General features: G+C 34.2%; 1 protein-coding gene across 2 annotated transcripts in view; it reads right to left on the reverse strand.

The window, feature by feature from the left end:
• The window catches only part of ZNF280D (zinc finger protein 280D), a 133829-nt gene that overhangs the window by 51490 nt on the left and 69083 nt on the right, over positions 1 to 13256 (reverse strand). For both annotated transcript variants that reach the window (XM_080808783.1, XM_080808784.1), the window contains 3 exons: positions 10475 to 10609; positions 8351 to 8658; positions 7740 to 7880 (listed from right to left, as the gene is read on the reverse strand). In XM_080808783.1, the coding sequence (XP_080664909.1) occupies positions 7740 to 7880; positions 8351 to 8658; positions 10475 to 10609 (584 nt within the window). The remainder of the gene's footprint in view (positions 1 to 7739; positions 7881 to 8350; positions 8659 to 10474; positions 10610 to 13256) is intronic.

Genomic DNA, 13256 nt, shown 5'->3' on the forward strand with positions numbered 1-13256 from the left:
TAATTTATAGCTTTATTATCAAGTTTGTACTTAAAGTTTCTAGTTTTACGTAAAAGATCACGATATAAACAATAAAATAATGCTTGCCATCCCTGTTTAATTCAGTTTTATCTTAAATTCCACTTTATCCTTTTATTTTCTAATGACACACATTTCTCAAAGTATATTCTTATAAGAGCAGTACCTCACCATTATATAAAAAAGGAAACACTTAAAATTTTTCCTTAAAAAGCAAAATAAATCAAACTAATTTTTTTCATCTGTTAAGGAAGAGTTGAAGACACTTTCAAACTTCTACAAATAACATGAATCTTTACCAATCATCATTTTTTTAAAATCATTTCCAATCTTAACATGCCTATGTTGGGGGAAGGGGAGTAAAATCCAAATGATCTTTGAAGTAAATAGTACGTCAGCTAATTGCCACTGTTTACCATTTGTAAAACTGAATATTTAGAGTTCTTTCCAATTACTAGTAGAGGTTCTGTAAAAAACAAACAAAAGCAGAACTCTTGAGCTAAAATAATGCTTCCCCTAAACACAAAACAGAGAACCTCTAACCAAACTTTGTAGCCAATGATAATAGCTTTCATATATCTTTTTAAATCTGGTAAAGAAAGCTTTCCTGTATTAGAAACCCAGGATTAGCTTTATTTAGCACAGTATTACTCAAAGTGGAGTCACCGACTAGTAACATCAGCCTTACTTAGAAGCTTATTTAGAAATGCAAAGTCTTGTGCCCTCTACAAACCTAACTGAATTAATCCCTGGCAGTGGGGCCCACCAGAACATGTTTTAACAAGTTTCTCCAGCAATTCTTAGGGCAAGCTAAAGATTGAGAAGCAGTAGCCCTAGTTTGCACTGACAGATTCAAAGTAGCCAACACACCAAGTCAACGGTCACTCTCAGATACAAGGTAACCATCAACACAGCACCTATGTATGAGAAAATAAATACTGTGACTAGCTATAATCCCCAGAAAGTGTCCTCAGAAGATTTCTAACAGTCATTTCTTCAATTTGGGGATAAATACTATTAAGGAATTTACAAATATAAGACAACATCACAAAAATAATAATTAGGTTTTTTTAAGAAGAGAACATCAGGAATTAGGAAACACTGAAATTACATGCAAAAATTTGTGCCCATAACTGTTTTTCCAGAAGAATAAATCCAAGATTTTATCCGAACTGTCATACGATACCCAAAGAATGTGAACCAAAAGAAGTTATTTTTTAAATGAGATTTAAAAAGTTACTTTTAAAAGCTATTTTTTCTTTTTCCTTAGACAGACTATTTTGGTTTTTTTGGTAAGAGGAGAGAAAAAAAATTACATTTTAGGGTTTTTGATGGCTTCTATTCTACCTACAACTGGTAACTTACTAAAATGTTGGCATTTTGGGGAGCCTGGGTGGCTCAGTTGGTTAAGCGACTGCCTTCAGTTCAGGTCATGATCCTGGAGTCCCAGGATCGAGTCCCCCATTGGGCTCACTACTCGGCAGGGAGTCTGCTTCTCCCTCTGACCCTCCCCCTTCTCATGCTCTCTCTCTCTCTCAAATAAATAAATAAAATCTTAAAAAAAAATGTTGGTATTTTAAAATTCAGTTGTCTGAACCCAGTTTATAAAAAAAAAATTATAGTACCCCTTTATTTATATTTGCTATACAAATTCCATCCTTTTATTATTATTCTTATAGTAAGGAAAAAGTGGTTCTATGGCTCACAAATAAGAAGGAAAAAAATTCTCCTACTTCCTATTAGATCTGCATAAAATTAATAACAATATAGATATAAATCTAAAAAAGAGAAAAAAGGTTATGATTTTAAAAACAATACAGTAAAAACATGTTAAAATTTAGGTTTTAAAAATTCACCATCTGGTTATATGACTGTATATAATTATCAAAACTCATTTAGCTATTCTCAAAACATAGGTTAATTTAATTGTGTATAAATTATACCTCAGTAAGACCAGAAGGAAAAACTCCCTTTGACCATATTTTCTTAATAATCTTAATTCAGTACAATTAACAACTTTGTTTCTGATGAAACAAACATCAACAATATTGATGGTATGCCTCCTGTTTAAGACATTATACCAGAGGTTGAAGATACAAAAAAGAAAGAGGGCAAGCTGTCAAGGTCCAGGGGTGAGTGGGGGAAGAGGGAAAAGTCCAACAGCAGCTGGCACAGAATAAATGCCTAATAAATGCTTTTAAAATGAATGAATACATATTCATAAATAATCATAAGATAAATGTTAACAGTGACACATACAAAGTTTTGTGGCAGCATGAAGGAAAATGCAGGTAAATGGAATAGAAGCCAACTAGCAATCAGGAGTTCCTTTCAGTTAAGATGGTCACTCTATGTTATGAGCTGTGTTAAGACTGATGATTCACAGACCCGTACCCCCAAAGCAAATAATACATTATACGCTAATTAAAAAAAAAAAAAGAAGAAGAAGAAGGTCACTCTACTGCCTTACTCCAGGCAAAGCAAAGCAAAGAGCAAGATACAGAGGGATTTTCAAGAAAATAAGCACTAAAGGGGCTGAAAAAGTGGTCAAAAATTAAATATTGTAAGGTCTTATACTCTCCAGAATATTTGAACTTCATGACTATTAATGTTAGGAAGGCAAAGGATTTTAGGCCAAAAATGACCTGACCAGACATGCCTACTATAGTATCAGAAGAAAGGAAGAACTGGGGCGGGGGCTGAGGGGAGGGACTGCAGATAGGATGTCAGTTATGATGCTATCACAATAATCCAACAGTTCGTCTAATGACTATTCTTTAATGCAAATAAATCTATACAAAATATATCATGAACTCAAGCATATCTTCTAAAAATCAATTCAGTGCTCTGTCTTATCCATTGTATAGGAACAAACTGTTATACCAGCTTTCTTTCTCCTTGGAAAAATTTTAAAACACCCTTCAAAGTCTTTGTGAAATGTCATTTATAGAATACCTCCCCTTATTTCCTGTTTAAAGAACTCATTCTTACTTTCTCTGTGCTCTCAGTCATTTGTTTACTATTTTAAGCTAGGTAAATATCATCTCTCCTACTAAATTGTGAAAATTAGAGGCAAGTACTTTATCCACAATACATAATAATGAAAACTTAGAAATCATAACAGCTATAATTACTTGAATATCTCCTAAGTAAAAATCATTTTGTTAAGCACTTTAAGTACATTTTGTAATTATCACAATGACTTTCTTTTTGAGAAAAGGAAACTGGGAGTCAGGTTAAGTAACTTGCCCAAAAGTCACAGAGGTAATAAATAAGTGGTGAAGCTTGGATTCAAATCCAGATTTGTCTGATTCTTCACCACCAGCTTGCCATACTTCTTACTTAGCAAATAGTAAATGCAGTTAGAAAAAGAGATATTAAATACTTATGTCTGTTAAATTAATTCTATTACATGTAGGAAAAACCTTTCTTATACATCGTATTGAGGAATAATAACAATATTATACGGTAATTTGTTTCCATTTTTTTCAGGTGACTTCTATTGCCACCCGAAGGCTGTAAGTAAATAAGATGCAGTAATTTAAACAACCAAATCCAAATAATACTACTTTTTTAAAAAAATCACTTAAAATTACATGTTTAATAATGCTCTTCTTTAAGTCTTATTCCAAAAAGGTCCCAATGCATCAAGATTTTTTTAATACCCTCTTTCAAGATTTTATTTAGAGCCCTTTAAAATTACAAATAATGACTTGCTATTTGTAATTTGCTAGGTGACATGGCAAATATAAATAGCCCCTTCTTCTCAAGGAAATAATACAGACACAAACAAATATAATAAAAGGCAAAATAAGTGAATCAGAAACAGCTCAAAGTGAAAAATAATCTCTGTGAGTGGCTGCGGTGATCAGACACTCCAAAAAAGGGGGGAGCCTGCTTCCTTCTCTCTCTGCCTGCCTCTCTGCCTACTTGTGATCTCTGTCTGTCAAATAAATAAATGAAATCTTTTTTAAAAAGGAGTTCTGCAATAAACTTTATTCTGGGGAAGAGTAGTCAGTTTATGGAGATGGGGCAAAAAAAAAAAAAAAAAAGACCAGAGGGAAAGAGACCGATTGAGAGTACAAAGATGGTATAGGATTGAGATTCAAGGTACTCATCCTTAAGAGAAAATGAAGCTCCTATACATACAGAACTCAACCTATAATATGAATCCACACTAGGCAGAGATAATCGTGGCCATTCAATGGACAATACCTAAGACAGTGAAGGAGGCAAGTGTACCAGCAGATAAAAAGGGAAAGAGACCTACCAAACCCTAAGAATGACAATGGAAGCTTCCAGTTCCTAAGAGGCTAACAATGAGTAGGAGCTCACTGTGTGAAGTCAACGGAGATCAGGGTTGTGGCTCGCTGGGAATTGGAAAAAGGGTATGGAGGGAGGTGGGCTAATTGGCAATGTTCTGGAATAGAATGGATTTGAAGGGTCTGTGGAACAGGTGGGAAGCCTATGATAAATGGGAGAGGGAAAGGTGAAATGACCCTTGCTTTAATAAAACAGAAAACATTTTCCTATTTGACCCCCTACAAATTAAGGGCAGAATTAAAGCCCCATGCAGGCAACCATGTATTTGTCACAGAAAGAAGAAACATTCCACACAGCAATATATTGGGGGAAAGGATGCCTGCGGCCTGGTTTAGAGGAATGAAATATAGGTGTAGACCACTGCAATAGTAGTGAAGCAGAGTAGCAGACGGCACAAAGGGGAGTCTCAGAAAACCATAATGCACAGTGACTGATCAAGAGAACTCCATGGGCTTAAGAAACTTGGGATAGTAAACTATTTCCAGCGGGTGTTCCACATTCACAGAAATGATGCCCTGAAAGAGTATTTGGGTGGTCGTTGTGTGAATTCTGGACAGATGATAATGTTTGGCTCATCTGTGTTCTTTTTAGAACCTAGTGAAGTCAAAAGTAAAAATACATATAAAATAATTAGAAATACAGAGTTGGATCTCATGAAGACTAAAGATTAAAACTGGAAGACTTAAAGTTGAAAGATAAAAGTGACAGTAGTTGAGTTACCAAAAAAAAAAAAAAAAAAAGGAAATGTAAAGAAGCAAGATGAGTTAAAGGAAGAAAAGGCAAAGAAACAGAGTAGCCAAAAAGGGAGGAAAAGATAGTGGTAACAGTTTAATAGAAGCTAAAGAGGAGACTTTCACAAGTGAGTGAGGACAACTTCAAATACTCTAAAGAAGTCATGGAGTAGTAAGAGCAAAAAAAAGTGAATAAACATGGTGATAAATAATCTTTAAAGGAGCACTGTTAATTGGTAGATGGGGATGATATTCAAAAGGTAGAGAGAAATGAATCACAAATAAGCTAGTAAACATGTTTTTGTTTTTTGTTTTTTTTTTTAAGTAGGCTCCATGCCTAGCATAGAGCCCAACACAGAGCTAAACTCAGACTGAGGTCCTCAGACTGAGTCCTAAGCTGACATTAAGAACCAGACACTTAGCCAAGTTAGCCTCCCAGGTGCCCCATTACAAACACTCACGGTAAAAGGAAGACAAAAAATAAGGACAGTAGAAAGTAGGGATAAATTTCCCTCGTCTTAAAAAATTACCTGAAAATGTTTATAAGCAGAAGGAACCTGGGAGAGAGAAGATTGAAGTTGCAAGTTAACTGAGTAAGACTATGTAAGAACTAGAGGAGACCACGGCCAGGGTTAGCTTTGGAGAAGTGGAACATATTTGATTTCTGAGATCAATGTCTGGAATAAAAGTAACAAGAAAAACATTTGACGTTTTAAAGATTATTTAAAAGGATGACTTCCAACTGAGTACTTCTTAGGAGGCCAGGTTAACAGCTAAGAGACTACAATAAAATCTCCAGAGAACTGGAGAGAAGTTTAACTAAACATTGTAGATAAAATACTACATCAAAAACTAATGATGTACTTTATGTTGGCTAACTGACTATGATAAAAATTTTTAAAAACCTTAAAAAAGAAGTATTAAAAATTAAAAAATAAATAAAGAAGTATTTTAAAATAAAAAGAAAAGACCCAGTCAAAGTTAAAAACTACAAAGTCAGACGTGATTGAATCAAACACCGGTTGAGTAGTCTAGAACTGAGCATAAACTTCAGGAGAGGAAGATGTTCCAGTCTCATGTTGGGTTTTATGCCAAGTGAGAATGACTAAAAATGTAAAGGATTCTAGAACAAAAACAAAGCAGCAACCAAAACAGATGACCCTGAGAGTGAGGTTGACTATAAAGTGAAATAGGTGCTACTGGTCTGGAAAAAGGAGTCAAAGTCCTAAAAACTCAAAAGGAGTTACCCCTACAGGGTAATGGGAATTGAAAAGAAATGAAAGTGTGTATGATGAGATTAAAAATGGTACTGTGGCATAAGAAAGGGCGTATAAAGATGGGTGTTAAGGAGGGCATGTATTGCATGGAGCCCTGGGTGTTACACAGAAACAATGAATCATGGAACAGTACATCAAAAACTAATGAAGGACTGTATGGTGACTAACATAACACAATAAAAAAAAAATTTTTTAAAGGGGGGGCTACAATAACCTAACGGTTGATGTGAAGCACTGGCACTGAAGAAGTCCAAGTTCCTGAGGTCAGGCTAATAAGGGGGAAATAACAAATGAGAGAGGTGATAAGCCATCAAGAAAGGTGGGCAAATCCTTGAAAATCATAGCTGATAAGTGACCAGAAAGTAACATAGAGGTCATTTTATGATCTGTAAGAAAATAACTTTTATACTTCAATTTCTAACTTAAAAAAAAAAGGAACAACCTCACTTTGCATAATCAACGTAACTGCTCTATATCTAAACAATTTTTGGTTATTTTTAAGAAAATAAAAATCCATCCTAAGGGATGCCTCTATTAATGAAATACAAATGAAAGCAAAGTGGGCTGTGAAGGTTTTCTCTGCATAAAGGAAATATTAGGTACTCAAATAACCTAAGTCGAGTGAATTTCAAAAAAGAATGCCAACAGTGGCCTAATGACTGGAATAGTCTCTCATTCCACTGAAGGAGAAATGGTTTGATGGATAGATGGACAGAGACAATGGCTTACAGAAAGAGAAAAAACCAGACCTAATACAGTTCCTAACATCACTAAAAATCCTAGAGTCTCTCAAAGTAACTGCTTTGAAAAGAATAATATTCATGAGATTAAATGTATTTGTTTGGCAAATATATTTAAAACACTTGATTTTCTATACTTGAAAATGACCATTTAAAAAATTCTATAGAAAAAAAATACCCATAGAGAAACCATTTCCCTAACAAACCTATCCTAATTTCTTAGTCTAACTATTCTTATAATCTTAGTTCCAATAATTTTATGAGTTATGATGCTGGAAAAATAGTACCAGGCATTATTCTAAAAAGTTCACTATAACTAGACATTTAGTTCCTTAAAGAGAAAAACTGGCTTCCAAAAGGATAACTGTTTTTTTGTTTTGTTTTGTTTTTTTAAGATTTTATTTATTTATTTGAGAGAGAATGAGTGAGAAGAGCATGAGAGAGGAGAAGGTCAGAGGGAGAAGCAGACTCCCCAAGGAGCTGGGAGCCCGATGCGGGACTCGATCCCGAAGTCCGGGATCATGACCTGAGCCGAAGGCAGTCGCTCAACCAACTGAGCCACCCAGGCGCTCTAAAAGGATAACTGTTTTAAAACAAACTTTCTGAACTACAATTTTAATTGGTAATTACAGATGTTTAACTCATCTTACCTCATCATATGATTTACATAGGCTTTGCTACAGCTAGTGTTGTATCTGCAAAAACTACAATGGACATACGTAGGAAAGTGATTTGCAAAATCTTTTATTTCGGAACAACACTCAATGCACTTGTGAATTCCCCGACGATACCTTATGGAGATATAAAGAAAATGATAAAAATACATTTTAAGACAAAAATAATAAGGAAGGGCCTTATTAATATTCTGTTAATTAAGGACAAGATGTTTAAATGAACATGCTTAAACAGTTATAATTTGAAAATCTGTTATGGAATAACAGTTAGAGTAAGTGTAAACAATCTAACGTAAATCAGTGTTTTCCATTGGCATAAAAGGGATTAAATTAAGCAATACAAACATCACAAGATACAAGCACAACACATAATAATACCAGTATAATAAATGAATATTATAAAAAAAATAATTCAAGTACTGTCCAATAATTGTAAGAAAATACCTTTTTATTATTTGCTTGGCCTTTATGTCATAGTGATAGTATATAAATGTACAAGAGAGTTGTGTAATAGGGTAAATTTATATTAAATAAAGTTTTTATACTTAAGATTAAATTAGTGTTATATATGAGGAATAAAAGATTACCTTAAGTTCCTCAATGCTGTATTGACTTTACTTTTTTTATTGCTACTAGCCAATGTGCTTTGTTTCTTTTGCATATTAGAGATTTTTGATTTATATTTAGATTTACTTCCATTAGGCTTACTTGCATTAGGTTTACTTGTATTGGATTTAGTTGGATTAGGTTTGTTTGTGTTAGATTTTGTGGGACTTTTAGCAGTTATATTTTTAGTCCTTGGAGGTGAGAGCTGAAGGGTAGAAGTGCTTGCACTAATGGAAGGTGTAGTTGAAGATCCTGACTGAAGCGGTCCAACTGAAGCTCGAATAGTAACCTACAAAAATGGAGATAATGTTTGCTTTAGAAAATTAATCATGGCATTAGTATTGAAATATCACTGTATAACAAAAAGTTAAACATCAAGTATTTGGAAAGGGCAAGTATAAACTATAATTGGATAAGTCTTCCATTTATTCTAAATGTTCATCCCAATTATATGAAATTAAACTTGATATTTATTCACTTGTAATATTACATTTTTTGTATTGATATCAGTCATGTTAACAGTTATTAATATATAATTAGGAGTTAATGCAAATTATGACTATTAAAAGAGCACATTCCATAGCTATTTTTATGCTCTGATATAACTCAAATAATTCACAGAGATCAAAATTTAAATCTCAGAGCCCAAAAAATAATTCTAGAAAGGCCTGCATTACCCCTCAAAAACTATAAAACAAAAAGATCTAGAGAAAACATGACCTCCTCTTTCCAGGGGCTCATTAGGCAGGATTTATGTATACATAGGTTATGGGAGAGGTTACATCAATCAATTCATTATACTGATGGAGAGTTTAATAATATTTAGAATTTCCTTAAAGAGAACTAATATAAAGTTTATCATTTAGTATTCAGAAATTGTATTTTTTGGTTGAAAAAATGAAAAACAATTGCCTACCAACATTCTCATTAATCATTAAACTATACCTCTCCCATGTATTTGTCCTATGGAATACATGTGTTTTGGTATCACTCAAAAGCTAGGAATCAAAAGACTTGAGTTTAAATCTCATACCATGCCTTCCTAGCCATGTGACCTTGAATAAGTAACTTTTTTTCTTCTTTATCTATAATATGGGGCAATAACTGTCTTGCCTTCCTCACTGGATTGCTGTATGAATTAAATAATAGAATGTATGAAAAAGCATACCAAAAGCCTTATTCTAAGGTGCTATAAAACATTTAGTATCATTATTAATATTATTACTACTATTATTAATAAGGGAAAATATGAGAGAGGACTGCACTGCTTACATTAGTGTTCTGCATGTCTAGTCCCAGCATGGAATGAATGGACTGCAGGGAAGGATGCTGGATAGCTTCTCTTGCTCTAGGTCTTCAGAGCATGGCTTTATATTGTTTTAGTTAATTCAAATAACAGACATACCCACATTCAAAGGTAAGTACCCAAAGCCAAATATAAATGTTTTGGGGATTATTTCACTTTGGATTATCCATGCCTCTGTTTCCCTCCACTGGAGCAAATATTCAAGAGCTGACTGTATATAAAGAAGTCAGAGAAAACAGAGGTATATAAGGCAAAAAGGGAAAAGTAAATTACAATCATCAGTATGCAGTCAGACATGTTGTTTGCTCACTTAAAACATAATGCTATCCAGCAGCAGAACTTGCTTCTCTGAAAGCAGACTCAGTAATAACTGCAATAAATATTTGAGAACCTATGGCACTCAAGGCACTATACCAGATGCTGAGGACACAAAGATAAAACATGAGTCCCAATCTCAAGCATCTTATAGTTTAGCAGATAAAACCAACATATACACGGCCAACTGGAATAGCTCAAACACAGCCTATATAATATTGACACAACCCACCGACCCAGGGAATAGTTAATCTAGTTGCACTTTTTACAAAGGAGTATCACTTTAGCACAGCACACACCATTGACCATAAAACAATGGTCAGAAGGTTATTTTTTCTAGATATAGGAATGACAAAACCTATAATTAAAGGCTTACTAAAAATCAGGCATCATTTTTTAAAGTATTGTCCCAATAAACAAAAGAAGGCAGGAGTTAATTTCTATTATCATACAAAATGTTAAAATACAACACATTTAAACTCACTTTTGTTCCAGGAGGCAACCCTTCCAGTTGTTTAGGTTTTATAAATGTTCTATGATGTTGAGTTTTATGATCCATTTTCTCTTTGCATGTCAAAAACTGCAGTCTGCATTTTGTACAACGATGTATTCCTTTTTTCTGTTTAAAAACAGAAAAAGGGAGAAAAAATAATTTCTACAACCACAAATATTGTGTCCTTAAACTGCTCTGATTTCATTTTAATGATACCTAAATAATTTTAAAACTAGTACTTTATATCACCCATATAAATAACAGCAAAATATTATTTCATTTTTTACATACTCTGCAGTAGTATTTGGGTTTCAAAAATGTCTATTCCTATACAGAAACTGAACATAAAAGTTGTTATCTGTAGGTTCTTTTTTTTTTAAATTTTATTTTTTCAGTGTTCCAAGATTCATTGTATCTGTAGGTTCCAATGAAAGTTCTCTCAACAGTGGTGTGAAAGCTCATCTAATTGTCATTTTAAAGTGTTTAGACACATGATATGGTTAAAAAGAGCTATACTACATTTTTATCCTGGAAAAAAGTAAATTCTTTTTAATTTTTGCTATTTCCAGTTGGTTGACAGGCTAGTAAAATAAATTCTAATATTTAACCAGACATTTCAAAAAAGGTTGTTACAGAAATGGTTGTATAAAGAAGTGCTGTCTAATGTAACTTTCTGCAATAATGAAAATGTTCTACAGCTACACTGTCCAATATGGTAGCCTCTAGCCACATAGGTTATTGGGCACCTGAAATGTGCTAAGTGCAACACAGGAACAGATTTTTTTATTTTATTTGACTTTAAGTAATTTTAACTTCAATAGCCACATGAACATTGAACAGTGTTGATATGGAGACATAAATCAGACAACTACTGCTAATCTATTTACTGATTAAGATCCCTTGTGTGAGTCCCTCTTTAAACCCAATCCTGCTATTATTCTATAGCTGGAAAACAAGACTCAAGAAAAATCTAAATCATTCCCCCATAACTAGTTACTGGCACTGCCGACTCTTGATCCAGTTTTCTTTCTACTATATAATAGCATCTACAATCTTATTCATATGCTCTCATTAAGAAATGATATATGTATGTACATATATATACACACATACTTAAACAAAACATAAATACAAAAGAATGTTTTCTCAAAAGTTACATTCTGCCAAATACATCACTATTTCCATTTAAATACACTCAACCATTTATAAAATTCGAACAAGGTAATATACTGAGAAGTACCTGGCAGTTACTAGCATACAGCAGGCATTTCATAAATCAAAGCTCTTTACAAAATTCAAAGCAATGTATAAATATAATGGGTTTGTATTACTATTCTAGTTGCATCTTAAGACTATTTTAGAAGGGTGGTGCATTGGATTGTATCATAGATACAGGCAATTTTTAAAAATTCACTTATATGTGCTGAGGGAATAGGCAGAAAAAGAGAAAACTTGGCTAAGAAACAGACACTAAGGCACAGAACAGAAAGAAAGTTCTCCAGAATCCAATTCCCAGAAACCTTTTCTCTATCTATAATCACTCCCCAGGTTACCTCATCCAGTTTCATGGCTTTAAATACAATCTATCCATCTGTCTACTTGACATCACTACCTAAGCACTAATATGCCTCTCAAATCAACAGGGACAAAACTGAATTCTGGATTTTCTCCTACCTCCCTGTCCCCCCCAAATCTGTTTTCTCAGTTTTCCTCCTATGACAGTATACAGAAATTCCATTCTTGTAGCTGCTTCGGACAAACACTTGGTAGCTCACCTGATATCCAACCTATTAATAAAACCTGTCAGCTCTACCTTTGGGAACTTTCATAATCTTTCTACTCCTCATTACCTACTACTGCTGCCATACTGGTCCAAGCCACTCACCTGGACTCCTATATTCTTCCTGTCATGTTCTTTCCTCCATGTGGTCTATTCTCCCCATAGGTGCCAATGATCTTAAAACATGGCAGATTGTTCAGACACTTAAATGCTCTGATAGTTTTCCAAAGCCCTGTTCCTGGTTTACAAGGCTCTGCATAAACTGGCCTGTACTTTATCACTACAAGCTTATCTCCTACTAGTTTACCTCTTATTAGTTTACTCGCTCTAGCCACAACTGGTCTCTCCACTGTTCTTTGAGTGCCCCATGTATATATTTACTTCAATGTCTACAGAATATTTCTCTTCCCAGATTTCCACATGGCTTATTCCTTATTTCCTTCAGAGAGGCTCCTGTTTTACCACACCACATACATAACAAGCAACCGTTTCTCCACTCCCAACACCTCCCTGGTACTCTCTACCCTCCACATTTTCCTTCCACAGTACTATTACCAGCGAGCAAGCATATACATTCAAACATAAGTACACATATATTTATCTTCCTCTACTATAATTCAAATTCCAGAAGGCATAAACTTTGTTTTATTTACTGCTAATATAATACCCAAAACAGCCCCTGGCACACAGTAAGGCACGCAATAAATATTTGTTAAATAACTGGACTGTGAGGCAGAAAGCAAGAGACTGATAAAGAAAGTACAAATGAGGGGCACCTGGGTGGCTCAGTGGGTTAAAGCCTCTGCCTTCGGCTCAGGTCATGATCCCAGGGTCCTGGGATTGAGCCCCACATCAGGCTCTCTGCTCAGCAGGGAGCCTGCTTCCCCCCCACCCCTCTGCCTGCCTCTCTGTCATCTCTGTCTGTCAAATAAATAAATAAAATCTTTAAAAAAAAAAAAAAAAAAGAAAGTACAAATGAGAAGCAGGTACAAT

This window comes from Martes martes (assembly GCF_963455335.1).
Source record: "Martes martes genome assembly, chromosome: 7".
Classification (NCBI taxonomy): Eukaryota; Metazoa; Chordata; class Mammalia; order Carnivora; family Mustelidae; genus Martes; species Martes martes.